Here is a 21,209-nt window from a genome sequence, read left to right as displayed (position 1 = left end):
CTTACAAGGCTAATTTCCCCAAAGCATTGTCCATCGTGAAATGTTTCGCTGTCCTCTTTGATGTGGGGTCATCACCCTAGTGAGATCCAACCCGTTCTCCAAGCCAGCATTAATCTTTCTATTAGGGTGAAGTCCCATTGCTTATCTTCTTCTACAAGGCTCCTGCTCTTAAAGCTTTTATCAAAACACTCCACACTATGTCTTAAGCTTCTAGCACTTGCATCTTTAAGATTCATAACATCTTTCCTATATTAAAAAAAATACTCCCTTCCTCCTAAAGTGTCCTAGGTATCGTCCAATTATGCATCAACTGACCTCTGTATCAAAATCAGATGCACCACATGCAGATGAGGCTCCTCAGTATGATGTGTCCAATATGTACAACTCAAGTGCAATTCCTTGAATCTTTAGACATATGAACTAAAGAGGTGTTACCTCCTCCCCCTTCCTCTCTATCACCACATACACATACCACCTGCATAGCTCAGTTACAGTGATAGGTAAGGCATAGGATAATGGTTATAAACTTTCCTATTGAAAGGAAGAAAATGAGAGGATCAAGGATCAATGGAATCACTATTCATAGTGATTTTGAAATTCAGGTGGACAAATAGTGTAGGTTCTTTGATAGATTGTAAGGCTTGGGAATAATTTTTTGAGGTTCTAGGTTTTGCCCTCTTAGGTCATCATTAATTTTTGTTTTGTTTCATTTCATTTTGTGCCAGTACCTGAACTGACACATTTATGAAATGTAGTCTATATTCACAGCCACGTAGTTTTCTTAACCTGTCTCTGGCCAGTAGAATGTTAGAGATCTAGTGATCTCTTTTCATCGACTGTTACTGTCTTTTTCCATTCAAGTTGGCAGTACTTACTGATAGAATGTTTTCAAAAACTTTATTAGCTTCCTGTGAATCCCATTGGGGTTTGTTCTCTTAGGCAAAACTTAGACTTACACAAAATCTCTTCAGAATATGGGTTTCTGCTAACAAGCTGAGATACAACATCTTCAAGCATTGCAGAAGGTCTGTTTGATTGAGAGGATCTGTAAGGCATAACCTTAATCTTAAAGAGGTTTTTGTACAACTGGATAATATTATAAGATACCACTATTGATCTTTCTGGTGTCTTAACCAAGGTTTTTCTACTAACTCTCAGTTTTATTTTTAGGCCATATTTTAGTCCTGGATTTAATTTTTTTGGGGGGTCCAGGAAGGAAAAATAAACAAATAAAATATCCAGAGCTATCCAATTAAGATATTTTTAGCTAGATCATTGAGTTCATTTGTCACACTTCCTATTCTGTATTACCAGAGGTGATAGTGTTGCTAAGTTTCTGCTATAATAAATACAAGTCCTCCCTTCAGTTTTCAAAAATATTTTCCTCACTTCTTATTCAGCCATCATATGAAGCATACCCAAGGTCCAGATTTCTGCTGAATTACTGTTCAGTGCGATTTCTCTAACATACTCTACAAAATCCTTCCAACCTCTGCCAAGCCCCCAAAGTTATTTCATTTTTTGCATATTTATTATGATAGCACCCATGTCAGATAGCAACATTTGTACTATTTACTCTTCTGTAACAGATTATCTCAAAACATAACAATTGTAAACAAGGAACACTTATTGGCTGGGCCAGAAATCTGGGTGTGGCTTAATAGTCTTAGGATGGTTCAAAAGTTTGTAATCAAGATGTCAGCCAAGACTGTGAGCTCATTGAATGTTCAACCAGGGAAAATTCTGCCTCCATGCTCACTCATGTGGTTGTTGGCAGGATTTAGTTCAGATCCTGCTGGCCAGGAGCCACTTCAGTTTCCTTGCCAAATGGATACTGTCTGCAGCACAGTTAGTTTCCAACATGGCAGCTGGCATCCATCAGAATAAGAGGACTAGAAAGACACCATAGTCTTTTTGTAACCTAATCTCATAAATGGCATCCCACCACTTGTCCCCCATTCTCTTTGTTAACAGCTAGTCACTAAGGTTCAGTCTACTATGAGAAAAGAAGATTAGACAGGCCATGAATACTAGGAGATGGGTTAGGAAGGTGGCTCAGAGGTAGAGTGCTTGCTTTGCATCATGAGGCCCTGGGTTTGATTCCTCAGCACCACATAAGCAGAAAAAGCCAGAAGTGGCACTGTGGCTCAAGTGGTAGAGTGCTAGCCTTGAGCTGAAGAGCTGAGGGACAGCGCCCAGGCCCAGAGTTCAGGACCCACAATGGACCAAAAAAAAAAAAATACTAGGAGACAATATGACCGTTGGCTGTTATTTGCATATATAGTGAATCTATTTACTGGGCTTGAAAATTGGAAGCATATATATAACCAATGAATAATATTTTCATAACACATTTACTAATAAGATCTTTACAGCCCTGTAATTTACTGAGACTTGAAAATAATTTTATGGGCTTCTGCATAAAAACTATGTTTTTCTTCCTACACAAAGGTACCTCTTGATCATATGCTTTCTGAAATGTGATGGAATGTTAGGGCCTTTGGAAAGATATTTTGCAGTCAGGCACATCTGATGTTTGGGGAAGTGGATCAATTGCCATTTGTTTTTGCTTTTTCCAAGATAGTAACATGTCAGTATTGATAAAATGTGTGAAGTGAGATTAAGTAAGTTCTGAGACCAAAATTATTCCTTCACTTTTTCATTAATCTTGGAATTATTAAGAGGTTATGTTGCTTATATTTTTGGTGGACTAATTGGGTTTTTGACCCTAGGAAGACATATACATATAAACATATATAAAGATCCTACTGTTTTTGGTACTAGAGGAAGGGGACTGGAAAAAATGTTGGTTGTAGTGTCTTATACTGGAAAATATGTTTTCATTGAAAAATAGAAATCTTTGAAGTTTTCTTGTTAGTCATGCCTCTATGTATTCATTATTCCTATCCCAAACCGCTTCAACTCTTGGCCCAGAAACTACTTAATCTAACAAACAGTCATGGCACCTGGCCTGAAAAATAAAAGTAATTATTTTTTCCATAAAGTGTTTTAGTGGCTTTTGTGGTCTGAAAAACATATTTAGGTTGAAAATGTATAGTGAGTACATTTGAGTAATTTTTTTCCCCTCTGTATCCTGTGGCTTGAACTCAAGGCCTGGGTGCTATCCCCGAGCCTCTTTGTGCTCAAGGCTAGCTCTACCACTTCAGCCACAGCGCCACATCTGGATTTTTCTGAGCAGTTTATTGGAAATAAGAGTCTCACAGACTCTTTTCAGATCTGTCTCCCAAGAAACTAGGATTACAGGCATGAGCCACCAGCGCCTGGCAAGTTTGTTTGTTTGTTTGTTGTTTATCTGTAAGCTTTAGAGGTATTCTTTTTCTTCCATGTTTGCCACAAAGTAGAGTAGTTTGCTTTGCATTCTGGTAGAAAAGCTTAAGGTTTGGGAATGGGGTAGGGTGAGGGTTTTCATGCATGTCTAAAGCTACTTATTTGGAACTGCAGCTAAATCTCTGGATTTATGATGTTGAGAAAAATCACCAATAACAGGAGCAATATTATGAAATAATATTATAGACTTGTAGTCATGCTTTAAGAGAATATGTAACACATTTTCTTTTTAAATTATCCATACATTTATTTCTTTTTTTCTTAACAGGTAATATAATATTGCAAAGCAAGATGGGCAATATCACCATAGGTATGTGCTAAGATGTTAGCTGGTAAATTTTTGCCTACTTCTTATTTTTGTGCCAGTACTGGGGCTTGAACTCAGGGCCTTATGTTCTCACTTGACTTTTTGATTCAAAGCTAGTGTTCTGCCACTTGTGTCACACCTCCACTTTCTACTTTTTGCTGGTCAGTTGAAGATAAGAATCTCACCTAATTTTATCCTGGGTTGGCTTCAAACCAGTATCCTCTTGAGTAGCTAGAAATATAGATGTGAGCCACCAGCATCTGTCTTTTCATTTCCTTCAGATTTATACCCAGAAGTATAGCCAATATAGTGTAGTACAGGCTACCTTACATCTATATGTAGAATAAATTACATAATATAATGATAGGATTTGCTTTATCTTGTCATATCTATTTTATAGAATTTGATGAGAAGAAAATAGTTTTTATACTTGTATTTACTATTAGATTTCTAACTATTTCCAGTGCTTTTCATTTCTCCCTAAGAGATAATGGATTTATAATTTGTGTATATGTATATATTATATACAAGCCAAGTATCTGTTATCCAAAGTACTTGGGATTAGAAGTGCTTCAGATTTTGTGATCTCTTGGGGATGAGCCCTGAATATAACCATGAAATTTGTTTGTTCCATGCACACCTCACACACATAGTATATGCAGTATCTTTGGTGTATCTGCAGTTTGATAACATCCCATCACATGAGATCAGATGTGGAATTTTCCACTCACATGGGCACTCAAAAAGTTTCAAGTTTGGAAATATTTTGGATTTTGGATTTTCAGGTTTGGCATGCGCAACCTGTAATAGCTATCTTCTGGAACAGGAGGCCATCCTTTGATGCAAATGAGTAAACAGGAGAAAGCAGAGCTGACTGGCAATAATTGTGGGAAGGCTTGCTAAGAGCTCCTTGCCTAGCTTTACTTTCTCTGTCTTCTCAAAGACATTATCAGAAGCTATATATAACAGCTTTAATTTCATCTTTCTCTTTCATCTTTATACATCTTAAAAAAGTATATATATACATTTCTATACATATATGTATATATATACATGTAAAGATGTATGTGATATGTATATATACATACAAACATGTATGTATATATGTGTGTATACATATATAAAGATGTATGTATGTGTATGTATAGTATATACATATATACTTTTAAAGATATAGTGTATATATATGCTTTTTAAAGCTATAATTAAACAGTGTATAATTATATAGTGTATATACATATGTGTATATACATACATATATATATATATATATATATATAGTATGTGTGTGTTATATGCCTTTTAGAAGCCCCATCTCTTCTTTGTTTCTTTCCTAATACAGAATGCCTAGAGATCATTAATTTAGAAAACTTGAAGTGACCTTAATATTCTACCTTTCAAATCTTTATATACGGGCTGGGAAGGTGGCTTAGTGGTAGAGTGCTTGCCTTGCATGCATGAGGCCCTGGGTTTGATTCCTCAGCACTGCATAAACAGAAAAGGCCAGAAGTGGCACTGTGGCTCAAGTGGTAGAGCGCTAGCCTTGAGCTGAAGAGGTGAGGGACAGTGCCCAGGCCCAGAGTTCAGGCCCCACGACTGACAAAAACAAATCAAATCTTTATATCCTATATATAAAATTTGTTGTAGGCAGACACTGGGAGGATTATTGTTCAAGGCCAGCATGAACAGAAAGTTTATGATAACCTATCTCCACTAATAGAATAGCTTGGCACAGTGGGGCATGTTTGTCTTTCCAGCTACTCAGGAAGCTAAGATTGGGAAGATCAAAGTTCAAGGCCAGCTTGGACCAAAAAGTTCATGAGCCTTCATGCATGTACTGGCATGTATCTGTCATTCCAGCCATGAGAAGAACTGTAAATATGAAGACCATATAGTCTAGGCCAACTTGAGAAAAAAGCAAAATCCATCTCAACAATATCCAGTGCAAAAGGGCTGGAGGCCGCTCAATGGTAGAACATCTGCCTACAAGTACAAAGCTCGGGGTTCAAACCCCACTATCATTCCCCCACAAAAGTACTCTTCCCTGCTATTACAGTTAGTGAAGCTTTCCAAGAAAGTAGAGGGGGTTACTCTTATTTTATATTTTGAAACTTTAGGGTTAAAACTAGGAATATTAACTCTTTAAACATGCCTGGCCATTTTTAAGAATATTCTCCATTTATCTAAAGAAAAACCACAAAATTTAAAAATTTAGCCTTTCAAGCGTAGTTATTTTTCTTTATTTAACAGAAGTATATATTGTAAATACCTCTTTGTTAAGTTGATGGTTGACATAGTCACCTTTTTCATTTAATTTTCCAAGAAAACTCAGTAGTCTGTCATTCTAGAAAGATCTTTGTCCAGAATTATAATATTAGACAATTCTCTGCTGGAATATACTTTTCCTGCCAGCATCTTAAGCCTTTTCCTAAGATCTATAGAATTTCACTACTATGTAGATCTCCAGAAAAAAAGGAAATTAATAATTTGCCTTACAGAAAACAAGAAAGCTAGGATTTGTTTTGCTGAATAGTTTCCAATGTTACTTCTTACTTTTCTTTATGTTGGGTTTTAATTTTTTAATACCCTATAACATCATGAGCCATTATCAGAGCTCAAAACTGATGATATAAAGATGTCATTACTCTGTGGCTTAGGATGTAATTATTTAGCTGTTCATTTTTCATGGCAGGGGAGGGAGGAAGCAAAATCAAACTAATATTTAAATCTTTTACTTTGTTCAACCTAGAATAATACATGTGCACATTATATAGTCAACATATTTTTTTTAACCATAATGTAAAAAAAAATCTTGCCTTCTTCTGGGATGTAGCAGGAGGGTTTAAAAGAAATTTTTAGGACCCAAAAGCAAAATAGTCAAAATTTTCCAGCTATTTTATACTATTTACCTATTGGCTTGATTCCCTAACATTGGTATTTCCATTTCGCACTTGGAAACTAAATAAATTGGGTCTGAAAAAGGGCAATTTTGGTAGATTGGAGACAAATTATTATAAATGATTGTGGTACAAGACTTGGTGTAGTTTATGCCAACATTTCTGTCTTTGGAGTCATTTAAAATTGTGTGTGTTTTAGTACCAGGGCTTGAACTCAGAGTCTGGGGTGCTCACTTGGCTTTGTTCACAGCTGGCCCTGTACCACTTGAGCCATACCTTCAGCTCTGCTTTTTGCTGTTTTTTTTGAGAGATAGTATCTCTTGAAGTTTTCTGCCCATGCTAGCTCTAAACTATAGTCCTCCAGGTCTCTGCCTCCTGAGTAGCTAAAATTACAGACATATAAAATTTGTTTTAAAATGTTATCTTTGTGAGCTTTACAGTATTTTCTCTCCACATTTAGAAAAATATTTTTCACAAAATTTTCACTGCACCTCTGTGCCTATTTGGAAGTAATAAAAGCTATTGTTAAAATATGCTTTTTATAGATAATTACTGTGGCCTTATTAGGATATTTAGATATTATATAACCTAGATTCAGTTGCTATGGAGATGGGAAAACAAATCAATTAGCACTGACTCTTCAGGTCATTCTCTAACTTCCTTAACTCTGTCAGTTTTCCCTTGAACTAGAATTTCGGCTGGCTGAAAACTGGGGTCAATGACAGCATAGGGAAATTTGAGTGTCAAGTAAGGATTATGATTTTCTTGCTCTGCTTTAAAAATATCTATTCAGTTCCAGAAACTTGAAAAGGAATACTAGATGAAAACAAGCTTCACCCTTCCCATTATGCCTCCCCAAATCTCTATCACTCTGAGAATAATCTTTACTCTTAGGAACACTTTCTAGTAGTAGCCAGTTTGCCAAATGGAGAACTTGTGAGACATTCTCATGTCACTTTGTTTTTGCTTTTGCTTAGATAGATAGATAGATAGATAGATAGATAGATAGATAGATAGATAGATAGATAGATAGATAAGATAGACAGATATAGATATACAGCATATGAGGTTGACATGAGGTTGACTTCTTTGTAAATACTGGACATTTACTAAATTTGTCAATATAATAGTAAATGAAATATAGCAATAATGCTTAAGGGTCTTGGCCGTCTAAGATCTATTGCCTGCATACTGTCTGTCCTTCCAGGTAATTAGGTTTAAGAGAAGTTATTGTGAAAATTTTTTATTAATTGTCTATAAGTGTAGGTTTCTAGATTTCTTTACATTTTAATGACATTGATAGCACTAAGTGTGAGAAAATACAAAAGAAAGATTGTGAGGAAATACCAAAAATGAGGAAATAAATACTGAGGAAACACCAAAAAAAAAAGAAGAAAAATACCTTGAAAGACTCTTAGTTTCTTATCCTGATGTAGAGTGAGCCTTTTGTTGCAAGCTTATAATTCCTTTTCTCATGTAAAAATAATTATACTTGTTTTCTTTCCTTCTTCCCAGATTCTTCCTGTGGATGTCTAAAAGCCACCACTCAGCAGGGCACCATAGATGTTTATGTCAGCCAGCTGGGGAAAGTGGAATTGAAATCACACAAAGGTGAGCCAATATGTGAAATAAGGAAGATTTTCTATAACGCTCAGGAAACAGATGGTCGTATTACCCATACTGACATAGTAACTTCCTTCAAACAACTTTCTTCTGTTAGAACCTCATTTAAAGACTGGTCTCCTAGCTCTCTAGATGAATAATCTTTACAACTTTGGGGGCCAATGACCACAAAGATGATCTTTCCCTTTGTAGTATAAACAAAAATGTTGTACTATTTAAATTGTCTGTTGTAGCAAATTTTTAATGTTACTCTGTGGGTATTTCAGATGTTATATCTGAAATTCTTTAGAGGGAAAATGTTCCCATAAGTTGGAACTTTCCTACCAGCCTATAAGAGGACCTCCTCAGAATATCACTGTGAGTAATAATTGTCTGTTGTAATGTGTGATCCTAAAATACAGGTGACATCACAAAGGTCCCCTAAAGCAATTGTTGACTTCATCTCTTGAAATATTATGACATGTCTCTCCTTTAAATTTCATTTCCCATACAAATAATTTATTCTGAGTCCAAACATTTTATTTAAAATGGCATACTTCTTATTCATCTGAAAGCTAAGTTTATGTGTATTTGTGTGTGCATGAACACATGTGTTCATGGTGACAAGTGAGTTGGGTCGAGTAGCAGGGAGGGCTGACATGGCCTGAGTACACAAAGTGAAGAACTATAGTTCTCTATAAAACAATTCAAAAACAAAGTCTTAAAAATAAAATCTAGAAGTTCTTGCATATTGGCCAGAACAAGAAAAGTGTTTCCTTGCAGAGACTGATTGTTCTTGCTATTAAAAATGTCTTTGCCACATAATAGTTTTTCATCACTAAGTTTTCCTGTGAAGAGTGTCAAGGCACACCTACAGAGCCTTGAGGTCAGAAACACTCAGGTGTGACTTTCCCAGGATGCCCTCCCCCCTTTTTTTAACAACAGGGTATTCTCATACCCTCACTAAACTACTAATTCAGGGTAAATTGTAAATGCCATGTAAGTCTTATAATCTCACTCTCTTATGGAGAAAAACTATAAACCATTAAAGTACCTACTAATAATAACAAAACAAAGCTTTGAATAAGCAGCTCTTAGGAGACAGTTATGGGCAAAAAAAAAGGAAACAAAAACTTTAAAAATTCTACTTAAAATATTTTCAAGTATTGGTTGAATATTGTTCCAACAACCTATTGAAATAACACATGAAAGCTGGGTATCAGTGGCTCACGCCTGTAATCCTAGCTACTCAGGGGGCTGAGATCTGAGGATCGTGGTTCAAAGCCAGCTTGAGCAGGAAATTCCGTGAGACTTATTTCTTTTTTTTTCTTTTCTTTTTTTTTTTTGTGAGACTTATTTCTAATGAACCACTCAGAAAACTGGAAGCGGTGCTGTGGCTCGGAAGTGGTGCTGTGGCTCAAGTGGTAGAGTGTTCACCTTAAGCTGAAGAGCTAAGGAATAGTGTCCAGGCCCAGAGTTCAATCCCCATGACCGACCAAAAAAAAAAAAATATGATGATTCAAAGTTTGATTACAATTACAGTTTTGTGTTTTCTTTACTGGGCTCATGTTACTCCCAGGACCAGCACAAAAAAGAGAAAAAAAAAAAAAAAGATTGGTCTGAGAAGGTGGCTCAGTGGTAGAGTACTTGCCTTGCATACATGAAGCCCTGGGTTTGATTCCTCAGCACCACATACGCAGAAAAAGCCAGAGTGGCGCTGTGACTTAAGTGGTAGAGTGCTAGCCTTGAAGAGACAGCACCCAGGCCCAGAGTTCAGGCCCCACAACTGGCAAAAAAAATTATTTATTTAGGATCATGTTGATGTTGTTCATTTAGGAACATTCTCACTTTTGAGACATTTAAACATAACAAGTCCATGATTTTGTTTTTAAAATTATAGGTGGAAGTAGAAATGTGATATGTGATTCAAGTGGTAGAGCTCTAGCCTTGAGGGAAAAAGCCTAGTGAGCCCTTATTAGTTCAACCCCAGTACTAGCATGTGCACACACACACGTAAATATATTTGATAGTAAAACACATCTTTATTCATTTTGAAATTTTAAAGGGCTGTTTTTGTTTTGTTTCTTCCCAAAGCTCTCCTATCTGCTATATGGGGATTCTCTTGCCCTGTTTTCATGGGAACCCTGGAAAGCAAGTCACATTTTAATGAATAAGATACAGTGGTGTGCTGTTACTTACTGATTTTGAGGAATCAGTATGAACGTTTATCAGTTTACTCCAGATTTATGTATGCAGTAAGAAAGACTGAGAAGATGAAATTACTTAAGGTGACTAAGGCTTATATTAAGCAGACTAGAAGGAAAATTATGACTCATGAATAAATGGGTTCCAAAAGGAATATTCCCATCATTTGTAATCAACATCATCCTGGCTATCTTTGTCAAAAGATGGGGTTAATGCTTTTTGATAGGGGGTTCTTCACTCCCTTTATTTGATGAGAAACAGATAGATCCTAATGAAATAGGACTGTGCTGCTAAATCTTTCCTGCAACCTACATAATTGTTTGGACACATGATTCCACAGCTAACAGAGTACTTTATTCTACTTATTCCTTTAGAAGTCTGAATTACAACCAGATTGTGCTGGAAAGAAAGTTAAATGTTTTGCCTTAGCTACTCAAAAACCTATAATCCTTTCAAAGGAAACTTTAGCCAGTTGGAATTTGAATAATCCTTTTAATTTTTTGTTATTTTTCCCCTTTCACATAGTAGGTAATACTGAAGGTATAAGAGCTCAGGATGCTGGTTGATCATAATGATCAATGAAGTCACAAGTCTTATAATGTGATCAGATAGTAGTGTGGGAAATACCTTGCCATTGGAAGTATGGGCTTTGTGCTCATTGAGCTAGACCCGCATTCTGATCTTAGCTGTCATAGCCCCTGGAACAAGTTCTTATGTGTATAATTTGAATAATAATAATACCTAATTAAGTGGCCAGCTTTTAGTAAGTGCTCAATTAATAGTATGTCTTGCCTGGATACTTCCTGTGTAGTATTCTTTTGTGATACTGATGAACTGGATAGGATTGGCAGAAGTCCTACTCTGAAGAAGTTACTGTGAATGCCTTGAGAGTAAGCAAACTTTGACTATCTGTAAGTAAGAAAAGATACCAATGTTTAAATAACTGCTAAAGAATTAAGAACAGAAAACCAGAAGCAATGCTTCAGTTTTCAGTCCAAGTGATAATACAGATAGGATGCTTTGATTTTCTTTTGCATTAATAAATTCTCCTTTAAATTTATCACAGGCTCTGTTACTGTCAAGGTCCCATCTTCTCTTCAAGCCTACTTACAGTTATCAGGAAAAGAGGTTGATGTGAACCCAGAGGTCAACGTTCAGGAAATGGCTAAAGATCATAAAGACAATGGTGTAATAATTACTGGTAAGGAGGCTGCATTTTACCTTATGAGGACTCACTGCTGTCCATTTATAAGTAGAAATGTGGTGTAGTTCACTGCAGTTTTAGTCCTTTTGCTCTTTTTCATTGTCACATTTAGTGTTGGTGATTATCATAGCATGATACAGCTTGAAAAGACATTCACAGGTTACTTTAGAGCACTCTTTATACTGCTAGCTTAGGTAAAAATGATTTGAAACATTGCCTGGAATGGCTGTTTTCTAATTCTTGGACTTAAAAGCCAACACACAATGCAAAATTAAAGATAACTTTACATAACTTTAAATAGGAATTTGATGTTTGCTATTTTAGTACAGCAAACTCTCTGTCCAAAAATATTCATGTTTATGGGGCTGGGAAGGTGGCTCAGTGGTAGAATGCTTGCCTTGCATGCATGAGGCCCTGGGTTCAATTCCTCAGCACCACATAAGCAGAAAAAAAGCCGGAAGTGGCGCTGTGGCTAGCCTTGAGCTGAAAAGCTGAGGGACAGTGCCCAGGCTGAGAGTTCAGGCCCCACTATCGACAAAATAACAATAATAATAATAATAATAATAATAATAATAACAAAAATATTCACATATATTTCATTACATCCAGCTACACAGATTGCTATACTATTTTTTCTTATAGATACATTGTTTTGATAAGTACTATCCTAAACACTGGTGGATTTTTCTATTAAATTTCAGCAGAATGGCATCAAGGAAAACATTGAGATTACTTGGTTAGGAAGATATTTATTACTTCATAGTTATTATGAAGCTGCTTAAACTGTGTTGTTATATCTTGCTGGTTCTGACCAACAGATTCTAGGACGCTGAATAAAGAAATGTTCGTGTGGTGATCTATCATACTATTTCAATATTAAATAATATTCCAACACCATCTGGAGTGAAGAATGGGTTTATTGACAAGCATGGTTATTCTGCAGATTTCTTCCCCAACCTCTGCTTTTATAGTCTCATATTGGCCCAGGGTTTCCTTAAGAGATACATTCTCAAAGGTTGACAACAAGAAATTAGAAATATGAAGATAAGTACCTTCAGGGATACATTCCTGTCTTTTGACAGGATTACTGCAGAAGGTCAAACAAGACAACCAAGGCACTACACAACCAGTGTTTTCCACTGGTATCATTCAAATACCAGACAACTCTGCAGTCAATCATAGTCTCAATAGTGCTCTAGGATTTACACAATGTCTTGTGCTTGGACCCCTACTTTCTAAACCAGGAAGGGCCAAATTATAGAAGAGGCCTTTAGTACTCAACAGTGTAAGAATCAAGGTTCTAATTGGGTATGATACTGCATGTCTAGGATCCCAGATACATGGGAGCCAGAGATAGGATGATCACAGCTCAGGCAAGCCCAGAATACTAGGAACACTGAGATGGGAGGATCACAGTCCAAGTGTGGCCTGGACAAAAGCAGGAAGCCCTTTTTTTTTTTTTTTTTTTTGTCAGTCATGGGGCTTGAGCGCTGGGCCTGGGCGCTGTCCCTCAGCTCTTCAGCCAAGGCGAGCGCTCTACCACTTGAGCCACAGCACCACTTCCAGTTTTCTAGTGGTTTATTGGAGATGAGTCTCACGGACTTGCCTGCCCGGGCTGGCTTTGAACCATGATCCTCATATCTCAGCCTCCTGAGTAGCCAGGATTACAGGTGTGAGCCACCAGTGCTCAGCTTGAATCATGAACCTCATATCTCAGCCTTCTGAGTAGCTAGGATTACAAGCATGAGCCACCAGCGCCCAGCAGAAACCCTATCTTAAAAACAAACTAAAACTAAAAGGACTGGTGGTGGGGAGTGGGGAGAGACATGGCTCAAGTAAACATAATACCTGGAGTTCAATTCCCAGTTCTATCAAAAAGAAGGGGGGGGGAAGATACTGATTAGCAGAGTCCTATTGAGTACCAGAGGGTACCCTGCACAGTTGGACCCCTGGTAGATATGGACGTTATCTCTGAGACATGTATTACAGGGTTAGTGTGGAGGGTGCTCAGGTAAAGAGGCAGCAGTCTTTCTTGAAGAGAGAAACTCATTGTTTTGTTTAATCTTTAAACTATTTGGTCCCCCAAAAACCTCAGACTTTTATTTATCATGTAGATGAAATTATTGAAGTGACTCAGGAAATCAGAGCAGATTGGTTCCCCCCCTCCCCCTAGGGAGATTTCCACTCTGAAACTTAATTTTAGAAATAATGAGCAGCTTTATATGTGAGTTGTTATTATAAGCAGATGAGCTCAGCCCATCTGGGCCTTACTCAGAGAGCTTTTGAGGCAGAGCAGCAGAAATTCTCCTCTCTGTGCGAAGAGGTCTGTATATTATCTGTAACAGGACTTCTACTGGGTAATTTCAAGAAGCCATGCCAGTAAAATTTAGTCCTGTGGGCTCAGGCTTCCCACAGGATTTTTATGTGTCACCCTGTAATTTTATTTGATTTCCAGCTCCATGGTTTCCCTTGCTGTTGCTGTCACTGATAAAGAACTCAGCTGTATAATTCTTACAATGATTTGTGACTATAATGTGCTGTTCCGAGGTCAAAAGAAAGCCCAAGACTTCTCAGGCTATTTACCTACTAAAATACTAAAAATTATGCATAACATGTATTCTTTGGGAGTGTGTTCTCTGATTTTTTTTTTCAGTACTACCACTTAAGCCACACACCAGTCCTTTTGCTTTCTATTTAGTTTGCTTTGAAGACAAAATCTCATGATTTGCTTGGTAGGCTTCAGGCAGATCCTGATCTCTCTAGTTTCACCTCCAGGGCAGCTGGAACCATACCCAGCTTGTTTTTGAAATAAGGTCTCCCTAACTTTTTCCCAAGCTGGCCTTAAAATGTAATCCTTTCTGAGTAATTGGAATTACAACTGTACACACAACATCTGGCTATGTTATCTTAATTTTTAATGAGAACTTTCTCAGTTTTGTGTTCTATCCATATGTGGGACATGTAATGGTCTGTGTTTCTCTATTGGGTTTTATTGGTTTATTAATTTAACTATGAAATTTGATTATCAATCTTCAGCAGAACTGCATGTGGTACAAAGTCTTTGTCAACTTTACAATTTACATATTCAAAGCATATTAGAGTTATTCTGCCAAAGGGCTGGTGTTTGTCCCTATAAATTTAGAAGGGAAGCTGGCACAATTGAGTTCACTTATTTGTAGTCTATTTGGAAATATACAGCATATAATAATCATCTATTTTCCATCAAACTAAAACAGCAAGTTAGAAATCTCAGCTTATCTTTGGACCAAATATATATAAATTATATAAAATACTTGATGATTTATGTTTTGTAGTTTATAATGGGAAGTTGGTTTACGGGTAGAGAAAAGAAAGTGGGGCAAGCTTATGGGATGCTATTTTTTAAATCTAGAGATAGTACTTTCTCTCCAAATGAGAAAAAAAGTACAGTCTTGATATGGCTTTTAGAAATAATGCTATTTTTTAAGACCACCTTGGAGTTTGACTTTTATCTAAGCTTGTTGCACATTTATCAGGTAGGTAGATATGCTCAGGAATGAGGTTTTGCTTCTGTTCATCTTCAGGTTTTCTATGTAATGGCCACTCATGTTTATATGACATTCTTGAAAAGACAGAAAAACAGTGAAGTCCTCCTAGCAAGATGAAGTTAATTAGACTAAGTAACTTTCCAAGCAGAAACAAATGACCCCCAGTTTGAGGGATTTGACTCAGGGCCTTATGCTTGTGTTCTACCACTTGAGCCACATCCCCAGTCCTTTTCTTTTTGTTTTTCAGATAGGGTCTAATCCTTTGCCTGTGTGGTCTCATACCATGATCATCCTCTGCCTCCCGAGGTATTTAGGGTTGCCAAAATGTACACCAAGCCACCTTTTATAAAAAACAAGAAAAACAAAACAATTTTCAATACATCAAACAATGAAGGAAAATGGTCACTGAGGAATGAAAAACAAATGAGAAGAGGTCTGCTGATAGTATCCCTGCAGTTTAGCACAACTAATTCAAATCTCTTCCTTGATGGGCGTCAACATAGTACTATTGAGAATAGGAGGAATTACTACAGAGCCTGGCAGATTCCTTGAGATGAGTCTACAGAGACAAAAACACCTAGAGTTTGGTAGGACAAAGTGCTAGAGAGACTAGAGTGCCATGCTCACAAAAATCTAGGAATAATGCCTATTCAACCCACCAGACTGGAAACAAAAGTTCTAACTCATGGGGCTTTGAGTAGAACACTTTGGTAGTAGGAAACAAATTGCCTTAAACTGGTCACTAACAAAAGTGGCTAACAATAAAGTCTACTTAAACTTTCTAAGTAACTTAATTGCATCCTTGATATGCTCAAGATTTATGAGAATACAGAACTATTTAGGACTAAAATCACAATGTCTAGTATCCTGTCAGAGATAGTCCAAGAAAAAAAAATATGATCTATAATGAAAGCAGTAATCAACTGAAACCAACCAAGAACTTACACAGATGTTAGAATTAGCAGAGAAGGAAAATAAAATAGGTATAACTATATTCCATGTATTCTAAAAGTTAAGACATAAGAAATGCTTTTTTAAAAAAACTTTGCATTTTTTTTAGAAATGAAAGTTGTAATACGTAAGTTGGAAAAAGAAATAGATAGCATTAGACATTGCTGATGAAAAGATCTGAAGAAGGGTCTGTAAGATTATTTATTTCTAAGGCAAAAGTTACTGATTAAATTCTTGCTCAAAACATGATTGCTATTAACTTTGTTATTAGTATTCCAGGTATTTGAGGAGAAACTTAATGGATACCAAAACTAACTATATTTTCTGTCAGTAAAAACTTGCTGTGAAAATACCTTGAGTTGTGCCGGGCATCAGTGGCTCATGCCTGTAATCCTCAGGAGGCTGAGATCTGAGGATCACAGTTCAAAGCCAGCCTGGGCAGGAAAGTCTATGAGACTCCTATCTCCAATAAACCACTAGAAAACCATAAGTGGTGCTGTGGCTCAAGTGATAGAGCGCTTGCCTTGAGCTGAAGAACTGAGGGACAGTGTCCAGGCCCAGAGTTCAAACCCCACATCCGACAAGGAAAAAAAAAATAGAACAGAAGGAAGCAAGGAAGAAGGAAAGAAAGAAAGAAAGGAAAGAGAGAGAGAAAGAAAATGTCTTGAGTTGTGATTTTGTTGAAATATTGAAAGTTAATAATGAAAAATTGCTTTATTTATACTTTGGAGTAGAAATGGATATGGTGTTAGAAATTTTGTTTGTAAAGTGTATGTGTTAATAAACATTGAGTAATTCTTTTCATGTTTGTTCATAAGTGTATGATTTATTTTTCTAGTCAGCCGCTAAGGTTTGTGAGGGAACCTCCCTGAAATACTTAGTATGTGCTTCTAATTGTTCAGGGTTGGTGATATTTCTAATGTGAGGAGGAACCCTGCAATCCTGAGGCTCCAAAGTGTAATAATCCAAACTGCGAATAAAGTAGCAATAGAAGGTTTCTCTGTATGGCTGTATATTAACAAAGACTCTTACAGGGTTAGGAGTGGGAGCAGGGAGCGAAGCAGGAAGCAGCTCACTTTATAGTCCATTTTTAAACAAGAGAATTAAATTCTGAAAATTGCTCCCCAGAGTTTTCTTTGTACTAGCTAATGCTAATTATACAGGTGTGTTTAGGGCTAAGCAGACAGAACTTGGAGTCTGTATTTGGGTAGATCTGAAAGTGCAAAGCTGAAAGCTCATCTTTACACATAGGCCTTTGGGGGACACTCCAGGTCCACCCTGTAGCAGGAGGAAAAGATTACCGAGGGAGACACGGAAACTTTGGGGACTGATTGATGTGATCACTGTCTTCATGAAGAAATGGTTTCACTGATTTTAATGTATATCAAAATTTGTAACATTGTATACTTCAAATACATGCTTATTTTGTCAACTATACTTCAATAAAGCTGTCTCAAGAAATAAAGCAAATGTTAAAATCAAATAACAACAACAAAACCAGAAAGTTTTTCTTCCAGAGCTGTAACAAGTGACGGGAGATGAAGGAGCTCATATAACCTCTTTGCAGCTCTTTCCCAAGTCTTTACTGTCTTCACTAAGAGGTTTTGGCATTCTAAGGTATTTGTAGGCTTTTGAAATGTATTGCTAAGATCTATATGTTCAGTCAGATATAATTTTATGCCATTTTTATATTCCAGGACACATGAATCAAGCAAAGAGACATGAAAACTGGATTAATGCTACTGCCCCAGAAGGCATTGTACGTTTTAGAAATCAAAGCTGGTTTCAGTCCCTAAAACTGCAGAACTGAAGAGTTCGAATAGTTATTTATGTTATTAAACAGTAGCAGACTTGTGATGATGATATGGCAAATACTTACGTTCATATGAATCTTGAAAATAAAGCAGCATTGGGCACAAATACTGGTGAAATGTGTAGGAAGCCTCTTCAAAGTGTGTGTTTAGCTACTGTATTTTCTATTGCTCTGTAACAAATGATAGTACTCCCTCCACTTGTTCTCAGGGGATGTGCTGAGACAACTCCCCTCCCAATGGATGCCTACAGCCACCCAGTTCCAAACCCTGTATCGGGAATATGTTTTCCTTGTAAATATGTACACAAATTTAATGCATTTTCCATAATAATTAAGCACTTGTGCACTGTGGCTATAAGCTTAGAATATCAGTTACCACGGCAAAATGAACATGACTTTTTCCTTCTTCACAATTCACAGATAAAACATTACTTCTTACTGTAGATCTTTGCAATCTCTGCATACATTTTTTCTTTGCTTCTATTTTCTTTCTTGTTCACTCAGAAGATATACTTTATATGGCTTCTCTTTGGCATATCCAGATTGCTAGTATCACTAATCTTGGACCCTTACAGGAGTACTCTGATGACACTAACAGCTACCCTAGAAACCAAGATGGCTGTCAGGTGACTAACAGGCAGGCAGTATGTACAACATGGATGCTCTGGAGAAGGCATGATTCACATCTTGACTGGGACAGCACAGTATTCCATCACGATCCTCAGAATGACACACAGTTTGAAACTTATGAAATACTTATTTCTGGAATTTATCAACTGTAGGTAAGGAACTGAAACCATAAAAAGCAAGACCTCAAATAAAAGGAGACAACATGGGCTGGGAAGGTGGCTCAGTGGTAGAGCGCTTGCCTTGCATGCATGAGGCCCTGGGTTCGATTCCTCAGTACCACATAAGCAAAAAGAAAAAAGCCGGAAGTGGCGCTGTGGCTCAAGTGGTAGAGTGCTACCCTTGAGCTGAAGAGCTTAGGGACAGTGCCCAAGCCTAGAGTTCAGGCCCCACGACCGGGCCGAAAAATAAACAAATAAATAAATAAATAAATAAATAAATAAAAGGAGACAACAACTGGACCACAAAATTAACAGCTTAAAATAATACAAGCTCACACTGGGTAGTTCAGGAGCCCAGCTTAGCTGAATTTTCTGCTTAGGTAATGAAAAAGCTGGAATCCAGGTGTTGGCCAGGCTGAGTTCCTCCAGAGGCGCTGGGGAGAAATCTGCTTCCAAGTTTATTTAGACGGCAGCCAAAGTCCAGTTCCTTCTATCTGTATGACAGACATCCATTTTCTTGCTGTCAGCTCACAATCATGCAAATCTAGAGTCAAGCCATCTCCATTTTATGCAGCACCTTCTATCTGCAGGCCAGCAGTGATATGCTGAGCCTTTTTCATGCACTGAACATCTGACTTCTTTGAACACTGGAGAAAACTCTGCTTTTAAAGGCCTCACTTAATAGATAATCCATTGCTATTTTCCCATCTGTAACGTGGCCATCAGAATGGTAACTCATCCCCTTCACAGTTCCTACTTAAGAAGAGATTATACAAAAGCATTAGTCACAGAGGGCAGCTATCTTAGAATTCTTGCTATTGTAGCTCTTAATGTGACAGGTGTTCTACCCAGTTCTTATGGCATCACTATAAATTTAAGTTGTGAATGTTATAAATGTGAAGCAGGTGCTACTGTTCTTAACTGTCTTTTATATGATCTAAGATTATTCCTCACTAGAGGAAGGAAGCATTCAGTTATTTATTGCCTGATGCATGAAGATTTTCCTTTTTACAGTCACATACTATATAGTGCTATTTTATAAATTCTTTCAAACTTTGTCCACTTCTGACACTTATACAATAGAGATATTTATTGAATTATATTTTATGATTAAGCCTGTTCTAAAGTATTTTTAATAAACTTTTCCAAATATTGTGATTTATGATAGTCTCATGTTTTTAATTGCTGTCCAGTTCTGCCTTTAATGTCTTATTTGTAAAACAAAAAGTAAGCCTTGTAGGATGTCTCAATGTCCTCTCATTAAATCTTCATGAAATCAGAAATTGCCCAGCTGAGAGATATGCATATTTGATATGGTTATGGTATTGAAGTAAGACGAGGTTCAAACGATATACCTTGATATTAGAGGACATTGTTTTACAATGTCTTGAGTTTGTTGAGTTCCAGAGAAGCCTTACTTTCCTTAGATAATTGGTCCTTGGTTTCCCTTGATTGTGTCCACATTTGATTTGTTTTTGCTTATATTTAACATCTTTATTAGGTTTAAGTGTCCTTATCTGGTTTGCTTTGCTTTTGCTACTTTGATTTGGACAAATTCTATAAACCTGATGGGGCTCTATAAGCTTTGTGTTAGCTGCATTTGGGGCTGCCGGTCTTTGAGACAAGAGCCCACCAGCAGTCCACAGATTCTCCAATAAAGACTTGTAATTTGGATGTTTAAGCCATGGCTTCTCAGTTTCTCGTGTCCCCTACAACAGTATGTGTTAAAGAGAGGAAACTGAGGCAGACAAATTTTATAGGTTTTTTTCACTCATGCAATGATATGAAAATTTTCATTACTAAAAGTTGATGAAACTACCCAACCATAGGCAGATAGGTCACTTCAGTATGTTTAAAGTTATAATGAACTTCCTACAATCTTCACTACTCAGGAGGCTGAGATCTGAGGATCGCTGTTCAAAGCTAGCCTACACAGAGAAGTCTGTGCAACTCTAACCTTCAGTTAATTAGAAAAAAGCCAGAAGAGGAGCTATGGCTCAAGTGGTATAGTGTTAAACTTGAGCAAAAAAAAAAAAAAAAAAAAAAAAAAAAAAAGCTCATGGACAGCATCAAGACCCAGAGTTCAAGCCTCAGAACAGACACAATAATTAATTAATTGAGTTTTGCATTCAGCTGTTTTGCATAGCTTACTTTTTCTAACACCTATCTACCACTTTGTTCCTTTTCTGTACCTCTAATTATTTCTGAAGAATGAATAAATGAGCCTGTTCTTGTGTAAAGGCGTTGTGTAAAGGAGTTGTTAAAAAAATCATTTTGAGCAAGCTCTGTGTGTAGGATGTCAAGCAACCTTCTGAAGTTCTTGAGCACGTTTTTCCTTAGCCTGGTCTTCCGCATATAGGGGTTATTCCTTTAGGAAGCAGCTGCCCTTTGTAAGTCTCTTCTATATGTGTGTGATACACTGGTGGTTAGGCTTCTGAAGCCAACTTCTGTGTAGCTGTCAGAAATCTCAGCTTTAGTTAAAAACCTCACTTTTACTCAAGTCCTGCTAAGTCTTCTGGCTCAGATCTTAACACTTTCTGCTTGGCTCATTCCCTGGTCAGCTCCCA

The 21,209-nt window shown here is 37.0% G+C and overlaps 1 protein-coding gene across 2 annotated transcripts in view; it reads left to right on the top strand.

The window, feature by feature from the left end:
• Fam185a (family with sequence similarity 185 member A) overlaps positions 1-19,764 on the top strand; it is a 33,496-nt gene extending 13,732 nt beyond the window's left edge. Inside the window, exons 5-8 of one of the 2 annotated variants that reach the window (XM_069996332.1) lie at positions 3,617-3,658; positions 8,068-8,163; positions 11,426-11,560; positions 17,739-19,764. In XM_069996332.1, coding sequence (XP_069852433.1) covers positions 3,617-3,658; positions 8,068-8,163; positions 11,426-11,560; positions 17,739-17,851 — 386 coding nt within the window. In that variant the 3' untranslated portion in view covers positions 17,852-19,764. The remainder of the gene's footprint in view (positions 1-3,616; positions 3,659-8,067; positions 8,164-11,425; positions 11,561-17,738) is intronic. The other variant, XM_069996333.1, reaches the window with a different exon arrangement.
• Positions 19,765-21,209: the final 1,445 nt, after the last annotated feature.

This window comes from Dipodomys merriami, unplaced genomic scaffold, assembly GCF_024711535.1.
Source record: "Dipodomys merriami isolate MVZ:Mamm:240054 unplaced genomic scaffold, mDipMer1.0.p SCAF_5, whole genome shotgun sequence".
NCBI lineage: Eukaryota > Metazoa > Chordata > Mammalia > Rodentia > Heteromyidae > Dipodomys > Dipodomys merriami.
Note: the sequence above shows the minus strand (reverse complement) of the source record. Positions and strands in the feature narration are given on the sequence as shown.